General features: G+C 46.8%; 1 protein-coding gene across 2 annotated transcripts in view; it reads left to right on the top strand.

Moving 5' to 3' along the window:
• Sik3 (SIK family kinase 3) overlaps window positions 1-21394 on the top strand; it is a 222056-nt gene that overhangs the window by 185848 nt on the left and 14814 nt on the right. Inside the window, exons 7-15 of one of the 2 annotated variants that reach the window (XM_076576194.1) lie at window positions 7643-7761; window positions 8254-8364; window positions 9059-9202; window positions 9431-9508; window positions 9629-9738; window positions 11797-11950; window positions 12205-12360; window positions 15783-15853; window positions 18016-18159. In XM_076576194.1, coding sequence (XP_076432309.1) covers window positions 7643-7761; window positions 8254-8364; window positions 9059-9202; window positions 9431-9508; window positions 9629-9738; window positions 11797-11950; window positions 12205-12360; window positions 15783-15853; window positions 18016-18159 — 1087 coding nt within the window. The remainder of the gene's footprint in view (window positions 1-7642; window positions 7762-8253; window positions 8365-9058; window positions 9203-9430; window positions 9509-9628; window positions 9739-11796; window positions 11951-12204; window positions 12361-15782; window positions 15854-18015; window positions 18160-21394) is intronic. The other variant, XM_076576195.1, reaches the window with a different exon arrangement.

Raw genomic sequence — 21394 nt, forward strand, 5'->3', positions numbered from 1 at the left:
TCTGCCCTGTCAGCTCGCCCTGTTCTGATCCTGGCCTGGACAGAGGGACAGAGGACATGAGTAACAGTGTGCCAACTGGGATCCTAACTCTAAAATGTAGTTTAACTATTTCAAGTTCTGAAAGTTGTTCATTGTCCATGGAAATGGATGCTTTAGAGGTTTGACCGCCAATTAATTTTTGTTCCTGTTTTGGATTTTGAGATTTAGAAAAATTGAGCTCTCTGAAATTTGAATTGCTATAAAAGCAATCTATCACTAAGAATTTAACATTGCTAAGAAGCATGCTCAAATTATCGAAAATAGAGACTTTGGGGCTGAACACTTACTTGAGAATCACCTTTGAGCATATGTATTGGTGACTGGAAAGACACCTTCCATATGCTTGGAGGAAGCATGGATTTCCTGGGCAATTGTTTCTTGTACTCTTACAATGCCCTCTGGTGCCCAGATGTCTTCTCTTTCCACCAGTTCAAAGAAGCTTACGTGTCAGGAATCTGTGACTTCATTTCTTTGAGACTGTTCCTCCACAGCAGACTGGAGAACAATGCTTTGCCATGCCCTGTACTTTGGCGCCACACAAGAGGTTTAAGGACACCTGACTTTCCTTCATAGGGTCAGCCCAGAGGTTCTGATGATCCAGTCCCACAGAGCTCTGTTCTCTTTGTCTGACTCCATGATTGGCAAGGCCTGTTGCCATAGCCCTCTGCCGTGGTCTCCATCCATGGCACTCACTGGAGTGGAGTCTTTGGTAGCACCTTGGCTCTAACTATGGAAAGCATTAGCAGGCTGAGCCCCCACCCTTTTGGGTTCTTATGTTCCCAACATCTCCCTCGCCTGCTTGTCATCCCCACCTCCTGCTCTTCATCATTTAGTTCATAGTTTTCCCACCAGGATTTCAACTGCTCTGTTTGGAACCTGCTTGTGACCGACTCAGTGTGATGCGGCCTTTGGGGATCACATAGCATATATCACCTGCTGGATAAGAGAACTGTCTTGATTTGTCTTTCTAAAGATATGCTGGCTGCTACCTCCAACACTAATAATGTTTTTTGTTTGTTTGGTGGGTCAGTTGGTTTTTCAAGACAGGGTTTTTCTGTTTAGCTCAGGCTGTCCTGGAACTCAGTCTGTAGACTAGGCTAGCCTTGAACTCAGATCACCTGCCTCTGCCTATGTAGTACTGGGATTAAAGGTGTGTGTCCCCACTGTTTAGCTACTAATAATGTATTTTTTAAAATTTTATTTTATAATTAATTTAATTTTACATATCAGCCACGGATTCCCCTGTCCTCCCTCCTCCCATCCCAGCCCCCACCCCTTCCCCCCAAATCCACACCCCATTCCCACCTCCTCCCAAGGCAAGGTCTCCCTGGGGATTCAGCTCAGCTGGGTAGATTCAGTTGAGGCAGGTCCAGTCCCCTCCTCCCTACACCAAGGCTGAGCAAAGTGTCTCAGCATAGGCCCAGTGGAACTGGATCAGGCCCTCTGGATAAGTGAGACAGCTGATTAACTAACAATGTGTTTTTAAAAGTAGTCTTTAGATTAACCACTGTAGGTGGTTCAGTGGATAAAGGGTTAGGCCCTTGCCACATAAGCCTGGTGACTCGTTTGTTTCTTGGACTGTTCTCCCCTGCTTTAAAAGTAGAAGAGAACCAAATTCACAGATTACCCTCTGTCTTAGTTAGGGTTTTGATTGCTGTAAAAAGACACCATGACCACGGTAGCTCTTATAAAGGAAAAACATCTCACTGGGGTGGCTTGATTACAGCTTCAGAGATTCAGTCCATTATCATCATGGCAGGAGCATGGCCGCATGCAGGCAGATGGTAGCTGAGAATCCTACATGTTGCAGACAACAAGAAGTCGACTAGCACACTGGATGGTATCCTGAGCACAGGAAACCTCAAACCTGCCCCCACAGCAGCACACTTCCTCCAGCAAGGCCACACCCACTCCAACAAAGCCACACCTCCGAATAGTGCCACTTCCTATGAGATTACAGGGGCCAGTTACTTTAAACTACCCCATCCTCTGACCTCTACACATAGACCATGGTGTGCATGCATGCCTGCATACACAATAATGAAAAAATATATACAACCCAGAAATTCAAATGATTTGGAGACTGAGGCAAGAGGATCATGAGTTCAAGATTAGCCTGGGTCTGGCTTATCTAAAAAGACAAAATAACAACAAAAATGAACAGACTTTCCCTTTTATTATCTGGTCAAGTTGCTTAATTTCTCTGATTTTCAATTTCTTATAAAATGGAGATAACAGTAATAAGTGTTGGAGTACAGGCTGAGTGCTTAAGGAATTTAGTACTCTGCCTATCACAAATATTTGACACATGCTAATAATCTCAAATAATGTTTCTAAATGAATAACCCTATTGGTTTTTTATTCCCCTCTTTCCTGTTTTGACTCCACACAGCAACACACCCAGATCTTTAGTAAATGATGGTTTTCTAGTTATTCCAGCTTGAAGCATGAGGATTGCTATTCTGTTGTGACTTCTTAGCTATTTGTTATTTTTGTATTGTTTATTTTGGATTTTTTTTTTTTTTTTTTTTTTTTTTTTTTTTTTTTTTTTTTTGGAGACAGTCTCACTCTGTAGACTAGTTTGTCCTAGAACTCCCAGAACTGGCCACATAGCCAGGGCTGGCCTCAGACGTGTGGTTGTCACCCTCCGAATGTTGGGATTACAGGCATAAGCCCTTGTCCCCAGGTTTGTTTGGTTTGGGGACAATACACATTACATATCATAGGCTGGGATTATATGTCTCTTCCACCACATTGCTTCTTAGGACATTACAGTTGTTAGCAAGGGTTGTCACGGTCACTTGAGCAGTGTTTCTTACACCTGCCATCTTGGGGACCCGATTCATGTTGGGCACTTTGGTGACATTGGTGAAACATGGTTCAGAAAGGTACAGTTAAAGTTTTAGATGGTTGCCATTCTTCTTCAAATCTAAATCTGTGAGTCTTAATGACATCCTAATTGCCAACTTCCTGATACAGGTTTCTACTGATAATTAGGTTTCTACATCCTAGACAGACCATTCCCTTATCACCATTAAGTACTTTCAGAGTTGAGAGTAGGTGACTAAAGAGTTCATCGTGTCCTCTTGTTACCCAGAATTAGTGAGTGATATGGAAAGGAGTAAGAGTAGCTGTGACCTAGGTGTGGCCTTGCCTGCACTGTATCATCATCATCACCCCACCCACTTCCACACGCTTCCCTAAGAGCCTGCTCAGACCGCTCATCTATACATCTCATCAGCACTGGTCATCAGGAAACCCTTCCCTGAGTTGGATTTTGACTTCCTAATTGTTCCACGTTCAGATCTTTGGACAGCAGAGTCTGTCCACACACGGCCTTGTCTGTGGAACATCCCTCAGATACTTAAAGAACAGCCCAGAATGTCCTTCCTGCCCATGCCTGCCTTTCTCTGTGGTAAATAAGCCTCATAAATTCTTAAATTATTTCATTTCTTCTTCTGTCATGGAAATTAGATGAATCTTTCATGAATTTTGTCTTTAATGAATATAGAGAGCTTTTTTACACACATACTCCCTTCCTTGGTATCCCTCTCAAGCCAAACCCTTTCAGCCTCCTTGGAGACGTTCTCTTCAAGACAAAGATATTCATGCCATCTCAGATAAAGTTACAGACAGCCTTCATTCTGGTTCTAGGATTTGGAAGTCCATTCCTCAAAGTCCTCCAAATGCCTGTCAGCGCTGCCAAGACTGCTCTGTACATCCTCTCCTTGGCATTCCAGGGAAGGATTGAGTTTCACAGACCGCAATGATTTTGCTGAAGAGACCACTTGGAGTCATGTGTGGAACAGACAAGAGCAGCCTCGGGAGGGTGGGGGTGCTGCTTCTCTAGCAGGAGCAGCACAGCAGCTCCACTGCTGTGTCCTCCAGTGCCTGGGTCTCAGCAGCCAAGGCTGTACCCTCTGGGAGGGGACCAGTGACGAGCCACTTGGCACAGTCGAGCACTGGCTGGCATCTGCAGGGCCATGGCGCTCACCCCTTTACTCTAATTCATCCTCCTGCTGTTCATTTGCGTGTCCTGTGGTTGGAGTGTTAGATTTGGGAGCGTTCATTGCCTTCCTTTTCACCCTCTTTCCATATTTTGTGTAGAATACTGTGTTCAGTTCTCATCTGAACCCAATTTCATGAGCTATATGACACCGAGAAAATGTGGCTCAATGCTGAGTTCAGCCATGTTTCACCCTCTGCAACAGATTCAAAGTGTCTGTTAGGCTTCCGATCCTCTGCAGTTTCTGTTCCGTGTGACAGATCAGCGCTCCTGCTCTTGTGCCATTGACATGAAGCAGTGGCCCCTAATCTGAGGCCTGGAGACATCTAGGGAATATACGCAAACTTTTTTTTCTCCTTAAACAATCAAAAATTAATGCAAGTTTGTATACATACATTTTTGTGGATTTTTTTCTAGTGAGTCTTCAGGGTCTCTTGGGATAAATAAGGTTAAGGATGACTGGACAGATGTTTCAGAATCCTGGAATAGAGGTTTGCATTGGGACTTATGACAGGTTCTGTTTTGGTTTGCCTAGAAAAGGAAATCTCTGTTTTAAAGCAAGCCTGTTATAAACATTATTTGGCCTTGGTCCCCTGATGGAGTGTTCTACATTTTGTGTGGAAAGACCAAAGGAAGACAGTAGACTGCCATCTAGAGGATTGAACAACAACTTCACAACTACCCTTGTCTCCCTGCACTGAGGTCTTTAGCTTAGAGCAACTTTGTGAATTAAGAACACCTTTTTTTTTTTCTCTTAAATGATCGCAGACCATAAACCTGTATGTCATGGATGTTACAGTGTGCGGCCTACCCTTGCTGCTCTGGACATAATTTTAGAATGTAGAGACCATAGTCTTTCAGTTCTCAACTGCATTTGAATATACCTTTGCTCACAAAGCAAAAACAAATGAATATTTTTGTTTAGCATCTTCATTGGATTTTTAAGTTATAATACATTAAAAATTAAGAGTAATCCTTTTACATTACTCTTAGTATATCTTTTATGACAATGATGTTACCAAAAATGCTATAGAAATTGCGGAATTGAATTTTTTTCTGGAAAAATAGATGAAATAGAATTTATATCACCTGAAGAGGCATTACAGGATAGTCAAGAGCCTTGAGGTAGCTGAGTACATTAACTTTTCAAAATCTCACTTCTTCCTTAGGATTGTTGTGGAGATTAAATGAAATAAAAAGCATTTTCATGATACAGTCTTGTCTAGTTAAGGTGAATATTCAATAGATGTTTATTCATATATTCAGTAGATATTCAGTCCCTATTAGATATAATAATCATTTTTGGTACTGGAGATTCCATATTGCATATGGCAGTAGAAAAGACACCTGCGTGACATTGTGACAGGGACAGTGAGGAAGTACAACTATGAACAAGACGAGTCCTTAAGTCATTCATGTAAAGAAAAGTCAGGTGACACAATGAAGACACCTGAGCCTGTGTCAGAGGTCAGGGAAGGGTTTCTGGGGGAGTGACAGGAAGCTCTTACCTGTATAGCAGGGAGCTTCGGTGAGAAGGCCTGAGGAGGGGCTGTCCGCCTAGGAAGGAGCAAGCAGAGGCTGGACAGTGGAGAGCTGCGTGTGTGGAAAACCAGACACGAGCCTTGGAGGCCCAGGACTTTGGATATTCATTCTGAGGACCATAGGAAGAAATTATAGAGTTTTTAAGGGGGTACTGGCCTAGCCTTGGCTCTAGAAGCATCCCAGTGGAGAGTAGACTGTAAATGAAGGAAGAACAGATGCAGAAAGACCACTTAGGAACCTTTTCTGGCTGTCTAAGCAAGCAGATGGCTTGGGTCTGGTGGTGGTTCAGGTAGATTGGACCCCCATTGGCTCTGTGGGATTGAGGCAACATAACAGTTGTGGTTAAGGCACCAGGTAAAGGGCTGGGGAGATGATTCGTTGAGTGACATGCTTGGTGTGCAAGCATTAGGCCTTACTTTGGAATCCCTAGGGAGCACATAAAAGTGAGCATGGTGGGTCTATACCTGTAACCACAACACTGAGTGTGGAGATGTGGAAAACTCGATTTCACTGGCCAGCTAGTCTAGCTGAATTGATGTTTTTCAGGTTTATGAGAGACTCTGTCTCCAAAAAAAAAAAAAGGGTGGAAACAATTGAGGAAGACATCTCAGCATTACCCTCTGACCTACGTGCTTGTTCACATAGGCAAATGTACCTGCACACATGTGGTGGACACCCAGACTATTGGTTTGAATCTGACTTGAAAACCATATGGCTGTGGACTCTGTACTTAATCTGGGCCATTCTAAAGGGGAAAGGGTGATTGACAGTACACTGCTTAGGATCCTGGTGAGGCTGAGATAGTAATTGTAAAGTGCTGTGAGGAATACATAAATACTACGGCCTTGTCATTGCCTACCACCTTCCCATAGCTGTTGCTCCCACATGGTCATCAGAGCTTCCAGTTTACAGATGAGAAACTTTTTAAAGTGGGTGGCTGTGAAATCAGAATCTAGGTTTCTGATTTTGAACTCTTTGTTCTCCAGTATAACCTAGAGTATGAGTTCCGAGAGAGAGAGAGAGAGAGAGAGAGAGAGAGAGAGAGAGAGAGAGAGAGAGAGAGAGAGAGAGAGAGAGAGAGACCCACTGGCCAGATCTCTGTGAGCTCCACTTTCTGTTCCTGTAGTGTTTAGTTCACATCAAGAAAGTTCTGTAGAAGGCTTGTGACATAGGTGGCCTCTGCACGTCCCCGTCTCCATGTCCCCTGTGCCATGAGAAACTCCAGATCCCCTGATTTTTGAAGAGTCATATGCACACCTAACCCAAAGTTATTAATATGCACATGATAATATGTATAGGAGGCTGGACCAGACCAATTTGAGAGCTTATAAGACATTAAATATCAACAGAGGACATTCTATTCTTAATTCTATGAAAGGGAGGCATGTAGCTGAAGTTTTCTTCATTCCTCCCTGGCCCATGGTCAAGACAAATCTCTCTCACCCACCAGTCCCACCGCCACTCAGACCCAACTGAGTAAACACACAGAGACTTATATTGCTTACAGACTGTATGGCCGTGGCAGGCTTCTTGTTATCTAGTTCTTCTATCTTAAATTAACCCATTTCTATAAACCTTTACCTTGCCACATGGCTCATGGCTTACCAGTATCTCACATGTTGGTACTCATGGTGGCGGCTGGCAGCGTCTCTCTGCCTCAGCCTTCCACTGCCCAGAATTCTCTTCTCTCCTGTCCCACCTTTACTTCCTGCCTGGCTACTGGCCAATCAGCATTTTATTTAAACAGAGCGATATCCACAGCAGAGGCATACATTATAAATAGAGTTCATGCATTCGCCCCATAGTTTTCTCATTAGACTTAGTGGAGGCATTGACTAGACTGCTCCATTTGGATTTCTTTTTCTTCTCCATCTCTCTCTGCTTTGCCCATTTCCTTCTGGAGCAAGCAATGAAGTAGGTAAGGATCAAGGCAGAAGAGAAACAGGACTGGAAGCAGGGAGCCTGAGAATCTACCTGATGCTCTTGCTTCGAGCTCCTCCGCTGCCCCAGTGCCTCCCCTCACCAGACTGAAGGCAGGCTGTTTGTCTGTTGCAGAATGTGAACACTTGATCCGCCACATGCTGGTGTTAGACCCGAACAAACGCCTCTCGATGGAGCAGATCTGCAGGCACAAGTGGATGAAGCTAGGGGATGCGGATCCCAACTTTGAGAGGGTGAGCTGGGCCCCTTGCCTCAGGGAACTTAATCTGCCCAAGACCTGAAGAGATGAGCATTAGGAACCAACGCTGTGTAAAACTGAGGTGGCCTGTGAATTCAGCAGGGAGCTGCAAGATCCCGCTAGGCTGTGGAGACTAGTGACACTGTTCCTTACCGTTGGTCCCTAAATCAGAGTATGCTTTTGACTTGTGAGGCAGTATACCCCCAGTTCCTAGATTGCCTCTCTTGTCTGAGTGTGCTCATTTTAACAGCTTCTGTAGCATCCTGCTGCTCCCCATTATGATCATTCCACATACCCCAGGAGCTCAGGAAACAGGAGGTTCTTGTCAGCTCAGAGCTGATTGCCAGAGCTATCTTGCTTAGATTTTTGTATGAGACCCAGAGAATCCTCAGCAAGTGGGCATAAAACAGCTTGGTCCGTATACATCACATACCGTGTTGATGTAGTTACCTGGGGACTTGACAGCTTGCATCTTTCCATGTTACAGTTAATAGCTGAGTGCCAGCAACTGAAGGAAGAAAGACAGACGGATCCCCTCAATGATGATGTCCTCTTGGCCATGGAAGACATGGGACTGGACAAGGAACGGACACTTGAGGTATCTAGGAGAGAGTGGAGAGGAAATAAGTCAAGCAGCCTGTTATCTGGTTTTTATTATCTACATTGACCACTGCCCCGTAAGCAACAGCTATCCTAGTCAGAGATTGAACTCCACTGCAGCGTTTGGGCTGGCTGCAAGGGCCGCAGCCTGAGGGGATTCTGTTCCCTCAGGCACCGACTCTTCCAAAGCTACTAAGGGAGACTATCTAAATCTAAACAGTTTAGGTGGAGTTCTGCTAGCTGAGAGAGGCTGAATAGCAGGTAGCTAATCTCCCTTGCTTTCGTCTTCCAGAAAACCCACCATTCTTCTCTCAGCCCCCACTTAAAAAACCCTTGCTACACATGGTTCCTCCTTGCCACTTCCTGTCAGCTACTTACTGACTCAGCCTCCTGCTTGCAGGTTAATTTTATTTACTCAAACACATCTTTGAATTGTTAACAAAAGCAGTAGGAAAAAATACACTTGAAAATACTATCCCCCAACAGCAGCCTTTCCTCTGCTTTACTTTCCTGCATCGTCTCCTTCCTGAGCACTTGGGTTTTTCTGCTTTCATCCTTCCTCCTCTCCCTTTGTCCTTCCTGGGTCTGGGGAGGAAGGAGGAAGCTGCTGTGGATTCTGCTGATGTTGAAGGGTATGGTCATTGATGTGGCACATCATCGGGGGTTTCACTCTTTCTCCTTCTCTTTGGTAGTCGTTAAGATCAGACGCCTATGATCACTATAGCGCAATCTACAGCCTGCTGTGCGATCGACATAGGAGACATAAAACTCTGCGCTTGGGAGCTCTTCCTAGCATGCCCAGAGCCATGACGTTTCAAGCACCAGTAAATATCCAGGTGGGCAATGTCCGCAATGACGACCTCGGGTGTGGGTGGCAATCAAGACTGTTTAGAATATAATCCTAGCCTTTGGGATTCAGAGGCAGAAGATTGATGAGTTAAAGGCTAGCCTGGGCTACACAGCAAAGCCATATCTTAGAGGGGCAAAGGGAGAGACTAATTTGAAAAGCTGTTATTTCTCCTAATGTCTCAAGTTATTGTTTATCCATATGTACTGCTTTCCAGGCGGAGCAGACAGGCACTGCCATGAACATTAGTGTCCCCCAAGTTCAGCTGATCAACCCAGAGAACCAAATTATAGAGGCAAGTAGCCACGTCTGATGACTGTCATTTGGAACCACTTTTCCCATAGCCACCGTTCCTTTCCTTCCTTCTTAGTTCTAGCTCCTTATTTCTGATCAATTGTGTTTCTCTCCACCTCAGCCTGATGGGGCATTGAACTTGGACAGTGATGAGGGTGAAGAGCCTTCTCCTGAAGCCTTGGTCCGGTATTTGTCGATGAGGAGGCACACAGTGGGAGTGGCTGACCCAAGGTAAGTACTTGGTCAACGTCCTGTCCAGTACTAAGGCAAAAAGGTCCCATTTGGCTTTGAGTGTGTGGCACATTTTATCCTACTTCATGATTTAAATAAGTGGCCAAGACACATTTTTAACACATCAGGGACCATGGTGGACCACAGCCGATTTGACTTGTTAAAGTCTCCCTATATCTAGTCACTCTTAGCAGCCATCGTGCCATGGTGAAGAGTATGATAGAATATTTATCAATGATGCTGGAGTTCTTCTGATCTAAGTTACTCAGAAGTGTTCCTTAAAATTCAGCCACGTTTAGCAAAGAGTGGTGCATGCCTTTAGCCCCAGCACTCAGGAGGCAGAGGCAGAAGGATCTCTTGAGTTTGAGGCCAACTTGCTCTATATATCAAGTTCCAAGATAGCCAGTATACATAGAGACCCCATCTCAATAAGTAAATAAACAAATCAGCCAACTTTCTCCACAGCTTTTAGAGATGTTGTCTGCCTCATGGTCTATATTTGGACTCTCCTACAAAGAGAAGATAGTGATGTGGCATAATTTATATATGTGGACAGTTAAAAATGAAGTGAACAGTGGTGGGTGTATAGCTCATCAGTAGAGGCACTTTCCTGACACAGGCAAGGTCCAAGTCTCTTGCTCTGCTCCCAAAATGAACAAAAATCCCAAAACACATTTCCCAGAGTGCTTCCCAAAGGCTTCCTGTCACAATGTTCCCTGAGGCCCTCATGTTGGGAAATGGACTAACTCATCCCATTTCTACTCTGCAATTGAGGCCTGTCAGCGTGAACAATTGCCCATCTTGTTGCTGACTTTTTTCTTCACTGAGCAGGGAGGAGAAGGTTGTAGCCAGCCTTCTCTGGAGAGTTCAGCTCAGGGCAGAGCTGGCTTCCTTACAAATGCCTCTCCTCTGAGTGGATCTCCAGGAGCAACGCCCGTGCCTGCTGGTGTGCTTCTTTTATGTGCCTTGTTCTCGGCTTGCGATCACACAAGCAATAGAAGGAACATTTTGGTTCCACAGAATGTGTCACCACAGAGGGGTGGAGTCCTGAGTCGTGATTAGTGGAAAGATCTCTTATTTAAAGGCTGCTGGGCATGACAGCCCCGAACATCCAGTACTTATCTGTCCTGTCAGCGCTGACAGTGGTAATTGCATTCTTTCCCTGGTGAATCAGTTGCTACTTCAGGCAGCCATTGTCTTAGCGGATGGCCTGCGCTCTCTAGAAACTTGCTGTTCGCCTTCAGGCTTGAAAAGCCTGGGCTGGAGTTGTGCCAGTGTCTCCTCCTCTGTCGGATTTTGAGAGGATCAGTGAAGAGTAGCAATCCCCAGTAACTCGGAGTAAAGGGACGGACTTCCGCTTGGCTTCAGGATCTTAGAAATAGAAATTTAGGAGAAAAGTCAAGTGGGGAACTTTACTTTCCCCGTGGGTGATGGGGAGTGTGCTTGCCATGCAAGCATAAAGACCTGGGTTCAGATCCCCAGCGCCTGTGGAACAGCCAGCTGTTCAACCTCTGTTGTGGCTTCAGCTCTGTAGGTGACGACAAGCAGATCCACAGAGCTCATGGCCAGCCTGACTAGCAAGTCAGTGAGCTCCAGGTTCAGTGGGAGACCCTGTCTTTAAAGTAAACAAAGAAGTGGAGCATGGTAGAGGAAGGCAACCCACCTTTGGCTCCCATACTCATGAGCATATGTATGTTTGGACACCTGCACACATGTGTACTGCCGTATACACACGTAGACTTTATATGCATACACATATATACACATATGAAAAAATAAAAAAGGCTGGAGCTGGGCGGTGGTGGTGCACACCTTTAATCCCAGCACTCGTGAGGCAACGGCAAGCGGATCTCTGAGTTCGAGGCCAGCCTGGTCTACAGGGTGAGTTCCAGGACAGTCAGGATTACACAGAGAAAAAAAAAAGTTAGATAGATAGATAGATAGACAGACAGACAGACAGACAGACAGACAAAATAACTGTGCTGGGTATAGTAGTGGCATCACTTCAGAGGCTTAAATACTTGAGTAACCACACTCTCCCTTCCTCTTTCCTGTCAGGACGGAAGTCATGGACGATCTGCAGAAGCTCCTGCCTGGCTTTCCTGGAGTGAACCCACAGGCTCCATTCCTGCAGGTGGCCCCTAATATGAACTTTATGCACAACCTGTTGCCCATGCAGAGTCTGCAGCCGACTGGGCAGCTTGAGTACAAGGTACTTGGCTGTGGAGAAGGCCTGCCCACAAGAAACAAACTTGATCTTCCCTTAGGAGGCTTTAAAGGACTGTCCCTAATATCGGAGGGTTTCCTTAGCGAGGGGAGTTGCCTTTTGTAAACGGCCCTGGTGATGGGAGATTTCCTCAGCTCCTTGCACCATTGGCAGATGCTCAAACTGTAGTAGATGACGGGGTGCTGTTTGCTCCCATATTTCACTGTCTCACCACTGGATCTTGCCTGTTCCCTTGGCAGGAGCAGTCTCTGTTACAGCCGCCTGCACTACAGCTGCTGAATGGCATGGGGCCCCTTGGCCGGAGAGCATCAGACGGAGGAGCCAACATCCAACTGCACGCCCAACAGCTGCTGAAGCGCCCACGGGGACCCTCCCCACTTGTCACCATGACACCAGTGAGTAGCCATAGAGCCTGCCTGTCTCAGAGGCTTTTCATGAGAAGGCTGTGAGCCAAGGCTGGACCCGGCTGAAATACCTGAATTTCCACCCTACCGTACGGTGTTCTGTGTGTTCCGCTGACTTACCTCCTCTTCTCCAGTGGTCCCCATAAAGACAGCTCAGAGGACTTTCCCAGCAGAAGGCAGTTTAAGTGGGCACTGCTCTCTGGAATGAATTGCTTTCTAAATTCCATCTTACAAAGATTAGTGGGCAGGAGGCGTGCACAGGCTACAGTGAACTCATGGAGGTCAAAGGACAACTTTTGGGAGTCAGTTCTCCCCTTCTGCCTTCACATGGGGTCAGGGATCAAACCTCGGTCTCCAGGCTTGCAGAGCAAGTGCTTCCCCGCCCAGCCTCTCAGCAGCCCATGAATTAACCCCTTTCTAGGTGAGTTTTCAAAATCTCCCCATCGCTCCTTTGAGTGCCCTCACCTAACATTTTGGCACAACCTCAGTGCTGATGTGACTGCATCACGGCTCTAATTTCGCTGTTGCGTGATGATGACGACATACAAAGGTTTACCTGACACATTGGTTTCTGTTCATTTCTGATGATCTTTCTGTTATAGTTCCATCAGATTGACTAGGATGGATTGCATGGTCCTCGTGAGCTGTTCAGGGCAGTACTGCTTAAAATCACAGTAGTTGGTGACTTTTGTCCTCCTTTGATCCATCGTGGATCAATACTTTTGTAAAACACTCCACTAACTTGTCATGCACGCACGCAGAAGCTCACTCTGGGTCTCTGGGCTGTCCTTGTCGTGGGTTTGGTCCCAGAGTGCTATGTGAGCCTATGGGCCACACTCTCAGTAGCACGGCCATTGAGAAGGCAGTTCTGCAGCAGGGCCGTTGGCAGACTGTGGCTGATAGCAAAGACAAGTCTAGCCCGTACGAAGCGTCCAAGTACTAAAACAGTGTGCAAAGCTGTGGAAGCCCAGCCCTGAGAGGCGGGTGCAGGAGGGTCACAGTTTGAAGCCAACCTGGTGTACATAGTGAGTCCCAGGCTAGCCAGGGCTAAGACGCAGCCTTCAAAAAAAAAGCATGTGGGATTAAATGCCAAAGTGAATGACATGGCTCTTAGGCAGCAGAGCCTTTCGATGGGCAAGGTCAGTATTGGTTAGAAGGTTAGAAGAATCAGGATCAATATTGTGAGAAGTGGGGTGACTTCTCTGTCCACTGGAGTTGTTGTTGCCAAGCTCTTGTTGATAAATCCAGTGGGCATTTTTAATCTTTACCTTTTTGGATGTCCCAACTCTATCAGTCATTGTTGACCTTTCTTCCCCCTTTTTGTAATCCTTTTTTTTTTTTTGGCTCCTGTAACACCACCCTGGATTTTCCTTCTGCCCTCCAATTTCCTTTCAGGTTTCCTTTCTGTCCAGAGTTGGCAGACCTGAGGCCCCTTTGCCATTCCTGTCTTCTCTTTGGATGAGCCTGTCCACTCCCATGATTCCACCTGCCATCTGGGTTTCCCCCCAGCGCGTTCTTCCGAGATCTACACATGTGTGTGTGCGATGCCGCCACCACAGGTGTAGTGGCCACTTCACAAACACTCACAATCTGAGTGCAGCGGCTCCGAAGCTCGTCTTCACCCAGTGACACTCGTGTCCCCTGCAGTGACAGTGAGCAGCACTGCTTCTGTCCTGGTGACCACACAAGTTGGAACATGGATTTTTTTAATCTTTATACAAGTTTTATTATTCCTGTTATCAGTTATCTAATGTCTGTGAGTTAAATAGCTTATATCTCTCCATCTCTGCCTCCCATTCCTTAAGTCACGGTCACCAGTCACCTGGATTAACACAGTAGACTCCCAGATGGTACCTGGCTGGCTTCCTGGTTTCCACTGGCTGCCTCTTCCACCCTGCAACCGAAGAGACCTCACTTTTTGAAACACAGATCCTGTAACACTGTGCCCCTGCTTAAAGCGCTGTAGTGATTCACCACTGCCCATTCCCAAGTGAATCTGTATGGTATTCAAGGCCTCAGCTATAGCCACTTCCTGTCCAGATGTTTACTCCGCCCTTAGAACTACAGTAAAGGATGGGAAAATTCAGATGTTGGAGTTATTTCAAAAAGGTTTTGTTGGGGGCTGGGGAAGTGGCTCAGTGGTTAAGAGCACTGGCTGCTCTTGCGGAGAGCCTGGGTTCAATTCCCAGCACCCACATGATGACTCATAACTGCCTGTAACTTCAGTCCCAGGGATCTGGTGTCCTCTCCTGTCCACTGTGGGCACCAGGCATACATGTGGCATATAGACATACATGCAGGCAAAACACCCATACATGTAAAATAATAAATAAAAAGATTAAAAAGTTTTTGTTTTGCTTTGTAGTTAACCCAGTTTTTAAGAAAACATTTATTTCTAATTAAAGGGGGGCGGTGTCAGAGGTCAGAGGTGTAGGAGCCTTTGGAGTTTGAGTTACAAGTTGTAGTGAGCCACCCAACGTGGGTGCTGGGAACCAAACTCAGGTCCTCTACAAGACAGTCTGTGCTCTTAACCACTGAGCCATCTACCCAGCCCCATAATGCAGTGTTTTTAAAATGCCTCGTTTGGTCATTAAGTAATTTCTGATGTAGTACTTGAGGAGTGGATGATGCTTATATGTGCCACTGGGCCACGGACATTTTTTGAGGGTTCACAGCGTTCCTGTCTTCGTGCAGAGGAGCCCCAGGGACATGCACAGATGGTGCTTCTCAATTCAGTTACGTTTTGGAGGGTAATGAGTACTTTTAAAGCATGGGATTACAACTCTTTGATTACACGTTATGTGACGATGTACTTTCAAACACCATGATGCTTTCCTGGAGTTCAGACATCCAAACCTGGGGACTGACATTAATGCGAAGCCGCGGTCAGTTCCTCAGCCCTTTGGGTAGGCAGTTTTCTGTGTGTTCCAGGTCCTTGGACACTCCTCTCAGCCCATGACCCTTTTGCTCTTTGCCTTGGCTCCTAGCCCTTGTGAACTCCTCAGGTCTCAGGTCAGGTGTTACTTCCTCCAAAGCACCTTCTTTATTTTTCAAGCACCCCAAAGAGGACTTGAGAGAGCTTAACCATGCTCTTTATTCTTTCACGTCTGTTCACTTGTCTCTATAAAACAAAGACAAAGACTGTAGCTATAAATTCACAGTTTACCTTATAGTAGGCATCCAAGTAGTAGATGAACAAACAGATATGATAAGGGAAGAAATCCAAATTTATTACTCCTGAGCAATATGGAACTGGAAAACAAGATGTATGAAAGTTCCCTCTAACCCATGGGTTCTAGAAAAGTCTTTGAAATAAGAACATTAACAAGACTCTTGGCCTCAGTCCAGTTATCAGAGTTCAAGGCATCCCAGAGTAAGCTGCCACCCTGAGCCTTTCCTTCCTGTCTCTGCAGGCAGTGCCGGCAGTTACCCCCGTGGATGAGGAGAGCTCGGATGGGGAGCCAGATCAGGAAGCTGTGCAGAGGTAATGTGGCATCTGGCAGTGCTTGCACAACGTCCTTGGGCAGGCTCCCCCTGCAACCAGCGAAAGGTCACCTCTGCCCACGGAGGTGGCGCAGTGCAGCTCCAACACTTGTGTGGTCTCTTTGCTCAAGCCAGATGGCATGTTCCTCCCCACACGGAAGTAACGGAAGACTGCCCAGAAAATCTCATTTCTATAAGCGCCATTGGAAGCCCCTTAAGTGACAGCAATAACCTTAAGAACGTTTTCTCTCCTCCCTCCTTCCTTCCTTGTCCCCTGCCTTCATATTGCAACTCTGATAGTGTTCGGAAGGCATAGAGCCTGCTCCTACCTGCCATGAACTGTTTCCTGAAAAGGAATTGGAGATTGAGATGGCAGTGATCCTAGCTAGTCTGGCCATGGACCTCTGGCATGGACTCCTCCTTCCCAGGAGAAAGAATGAATACCTCCTGTACTGTTTGCTGTGTGCTTCATCTACTCCCTTGTACCCACAAAGAGATATTGGAAAAGGAAGAAAAAAAAATGGGGTGGGGTGGGATGCGGGCCAGAGACAGATGTAAATATCCATTGTTTGTAGAACCTTGTTGAGAGATGTCTAATGCCCAGAGAACAGCAGTGACCATCAGGCATGCCATGCTGTCCGTTGACCTCAGTCTCCATAGCTATGGTCTTCAGCTCCATGCATGCCCCCCTGTGGAGTTGTCCTTCTTATTTCTGGGGAAGGGTTTTCACCAGAATCCAGCATGTATTTTCCCAGAAATGCGGGTGTTCTTCAAGATTATATGTTTTCCCTTGAGGGAAGTTGAAATAAAATGGTTTTCGTGGGCTCTTGGGGAAACTTTGGGTGTTTTTAATGGACATTAACCACTGATGGCTTTCTCTAGAAAGTTTGCATACAACAAATTACAGTCTGATAACGCCTTTTAGCTTACATAGGCAATGTAGTCAGGAATAAACCAAGAGCCTTATGGTTGTTGTCCAGGACCCTCTTCCTATGCTCAGGAGGTCTATATAAGAGCTCCTGTTCAAAGAAGCTGGTCTTGTGCAGAAAAGAAAAGGAAAAAAAAATCAAGGCACCCTAGTGAACAGGGACTGCCAGCTCCCGCCACAGCCTAGCCAACAGAAGAAAAATGGCGGTGACTCCGCCTCCCTCTGATGCTCTTGTTCGTATGGTTTGCTGATGGAAGGATCTGAGGTTGCACACGAGCCCTGCTGGGGCCGTGAGGAAACAAGAAAGTGGGAGCCGTGCTGAGTCCTGCCTTCCCTCCCGAGAAGATGCAGCCTGTTTCATCTTCTTTGTCTTGGGCCTCACTTCCTGTCCCCACTTCTCTTCAGACCAGCACTGAGAGGCTAGGGTGCCCGTCATCTCGATGGGGCGGAAGGGAATCATGCTTCTCTTAGGGGTGCCCAAGACAAGCAGAAGAGCTGAGGAAGCTGGACCAGACGCAGGGCCTGGATCTTGTACGGTGCTGACCCGTGCAGGTCTGGAAGCTCTTTAGAGTAAAAGGCATCATTGAGGCCGCCTCTTGGGCACCTGACTCTTTCTTGCGTTTCCTTACCTTGCTTCTTTACCTCCTGAAGATAGCTCTGAATATCTTGCGTGGTTTTATTTCTTTACCCTCTTGTTAGTCTTCTGGGGTCCACATCAGCTTTTCTTCTCCATTGATTGAGTTCTGGTCACAGGAGCTGAGGGAAGAACTCACTTGTCCTCAAATAAGTCTATTTCCTTTGGCACAAAGGATAGCACAAAGCCTGAGGCCTCTGACACCAAGAGACATAAGTTGACTCTTTCTGAATACCTCCCTTGAAACAGGGCTTGGGTTCATTTCCTCTTACTTGTAGTTTGGAAATTTGGAGAAAAATTAATATGTAAAAAACCAAACACTTCCATTAAATGGAGTGGAGTAAGGAAATTCATCCTGTTGCCTTTGTAAGCTAGATACACCTTTCTTCTCTTAAATGGCTACTCTCAAACTCAGAACCCACCCAGTGGTAGGCAGACTTCTGTTGTCCAGTTAGACATGCTCTACCTCCATCCGGTCGGGGGCCGCTTGCCTTCTGACGCTCCGCACTGTGCACTGAGGGCTTCAGACTAACTCCTGTTGCTTCTTATGCAGGAACATTCTCGTCTTTTTACTATGAAATGTCCTCCCTGCTTGTTGCAGGTACTTGGCAAATAGGTCCAAAAGACACACACTGGCCATGACCAGCCCGACGGCTGAGATCCCTCCGGACCTACAACGGCAGCTAGGACAACAGTCTTTCCGTTCCCGGGTCTGGCCTCCTCACCTGGTACCTGACCAGCATCGGTGAGTAGCCACATGGCAGTGTGAGCTTCCTTGAGGCTCATTGGTCCAGCACCCTTATGACTAGTCTCCAGGTCATGGTGACTGGCTTTAACTAGAAGCCACCTGCCATCCCGAACTCACATCTTCTCAGCTCCCAGCACTAAGCAAGGCACAGGGCAAAAGTTTTCTCTCAGATTCTGGAGCAATGGAAGGTCCTTCCATCCTGTTTCCTTGCAGTTCTATTTATCATCTGCAGCTGATTTCTCTAGGCCTTCGAGGGAGTGATGCTCTTGGAAGGCAACTCTAAAGTGGAGGATTTTGTAGCAACATCCATAGACCTGACTCTAATAGTTCACCTTCGGAAGAACGGAAACTTCATTTGGTGTTAGCCCTGAGCAGCAGGCTGGCTGTAGAGGGAGACGCATCCCTAATGAATGGAAGTGATTTTTCCAAGAGTCTGACAGCAAGGTCTCCACTAGGCCTCTTATTTAGATCGTTGCCTTGAAGAAGGGGAACAAGCTTTCACCATCCTGACCAGGGAAACATTTCCAAACCTAAGGTAGCCTGGCAGCAAGAGAGCTGAGGTGATTCTCTTCCGTGACTCCCTTGGTGACTGACAGTCTTAGCCATGTCCATTCTGATGCTGCCCTCCTGCCCACAGGCCACACTTCCTAAGTCAGCAGCCGCCGCAGCTTGATCTGTTCCTTCCGGTCTTCTTGTGGGGATAGTGGAATGCAGTCTCCCTTTGGAAGGTTGTAACAGTTGGGTTCTGAGGAAATTAGGTCTCTTTGTGTGCCAACAGGAAGGAATGCTGCTTGGGACTAGTCACACTGATGAGCTCCATGCAGTGGCTCTCATTGTGCCCCTCCCTTACTGGGCATCAGGTAATCAGCAAGAGCAGGTGACCTCTGAGCAGACGGGAACATCCTTAGTGCCACGTTGGCACTCTGGAAGAATGGAAACGAACCTCCCTAAATGACCAGGAACAATTTAGAAAGAAAAGATCCTGTTAGGAGCAAAAGGAATGAAGGTCCTCACGTACGGCTGTGATGGCACTGTCCCTCAGATGGAAACCCCCGGGAACTGCACGTCAGTCACCACAGACAGCTCCTCAGTGTGAGCTGGCTAGTGAGCTGACCCTGCCCCTGGCAGCTCATGACTGAGGACTCTGCTCTTGCGCTTGTCATAAAGATGCTCCTTGGCTCCTCACCTTGTCTTCTGGACGGATATTTGATTTGTCAGCCCTCCCAGGCCTGTTGTGTAGGTTTTATCCTTTGAGTAGCTAGCTTTAATTCTCCATGATCCTCAGGAAAACACTGTGATCAGCACTCTCCAGGCAGCCTTCCTCACAGCCCCTCCGTTCTGTTGACATGTTCTTGAAAGAAGATCACCGCAGCCTGCCCTGCCGGTGCATCCATGTGATGAGCGTTCTGACTGCCGTCACTGCCACAGCCTGGCTTCCTACAACCTCCTGTCTGTTCTCATGTGCACATTCTTGGTAGTGTGACATGGATTTCTGGGGCCAAGGCAGTCAGAGTTGGAAACCAATGAATGTTTGAATGGTATATTGTATACCGTGGGACACTTGTGTAAACCAAGCATGTCTTGGTGGGGTCACCGTACATACACAGAAGAGATTAAAGTTAGTTCAGGGGTAAAGTGCAGCATTCCACGGCCATAAAATACATGATCTGTGGCCTGTCTGTGGCACTGAAATACTTTCATTTTCTGGAAAATGATAAAAAGAACGGAATATATATCTATTCTTTGTGTTATACTAGGTGAAGTCCACCATGGAGACAGAAGAGGGGCTGGTCAACATTTTCACCCCGGAAGTGTGTGATTTAAAAGTTACACAAGACAGATTCTGTCCAGTTGGGGGCTGCGTCTTGTTTGAAGGGTAGAGTGGAAATAGCAGCCTGTGTGAGGCCGTCCTCAGGGAACGTGGCTGGCTATTGAAAATCAAGTCAAGCGTGCTTGACACTGCCCGCGCCTCTGCAGTGAGCGGGTCCCTTGGAACCGCTCCCCTGAAGTCACTGTGCCAGGATGAGCCGGGGCCAGTCTCTTCACAGCCTGAGTTTCCAGAAAGCTGTGCCACACCTGGAGCCTGAAATGTCCTTGCTGTAATGGGAAAGGACGATTCTGTGCAGAAAGACTACTGGAAGAACAGCTCTTGGCGACAGAAAGCTATCCATTGCCTGAAGACGCTGAAAGTATAGGAGTTGAATTTTAGGAGAAATAATACCCGTGCTTTCTTTAATTCAGAGGGTCTGAAGTACAGACAGAACAAGCTTCTGAAGGCACCTTCCTGAGTGCTGTTTCTGGATTGTGATACCCATCCCCACCCCCGATTAACTTGTCTTTATGTTACTAAAACAAGTAGGTGTCCATGCTCATTTCACTACTCATGCTCACTACTGCTTAACGCTTTGGTGAAGTCCCAAGCAGAAGTGCCGTCAGTAAAGAGCGCGCGAGGGCTTTTGCCTGTCATCAGAGCCCCCTTGGCATCGCGGCCGCGTCATCCTTTCTCCTCAGCCCTTCCCTTCTGCGCTGTATTTGAACTTGCTTGTTCACCTGCTTCCTTGGCTTTGGCTCTGCTTCAGTGTGACCCGGCGAGGTGACCAGTCACCTCACCCGTACATAGCTCAGTGTAATGTCATCTCTGCCACCCTGACCCTTTCCATCAGCTGTGGGGACGCTGCCTCTGCAGTCTTTAACCTGCTTAGCTCAGCTCATAAACATCTCTTTCTGGTTAGGCAACAAGCATCCCTGTTAGCCAGCCTGGTGCTGTCTTTGGGCTCCTAATCAATGGCTCTTCTTCCTCCCCATAAGACATTGGCTGTGTTCTGGTCTCACAGTGGGGGGACCCCTGTGTCAGAAGGAGGTTGGGCAGGTGCTGCTGTGTGAGGGCTTACCACAGTAGCAAGTCTCTGTGTGTGTCCACAAGGTACGTGCAGGATCTTGAGGCCCACATTCCTGAGGAATGTGCTGTCTCTATCCTGGGATCAGAAGTCCCTATCTTCCCCCACCCCAGCCTCCACCCTCCCCTTTCTGGAACAGAACTGTGAGTTCCAGCCAGACCTTTGACCTCAGAACTGACTTTGATTCATTCTAGCCATACATAGGTTACTGCTGGAGGAAACTCCGGATCAGATGGTGAATTCTAAGTTTCTGAAGATACCAGATAGAGATCTGGTTTTTAAAACCCTGGCTTGCACAAAATAAGCCCCCCCCAAAAAAATGTACCTATAATAGG

This window comes from Peromyscus maniculatus, chromosome 7, assembly GCF_049852395.1.
Source record: "Peromyscus maniculatus bairdii isolate BWxNUB_F1_BW_parent chromosome 7, HU_Pman_BW_mat_3.1, whole genome shotgun sequence".
Taxonomy (NCBI): domain Eukaryota; kingdom Metazoa; phylum Chordata; class Mammalia; order Rodentia; family Cricetidae; genus Peromyscus; species Peromyscus maniculatus.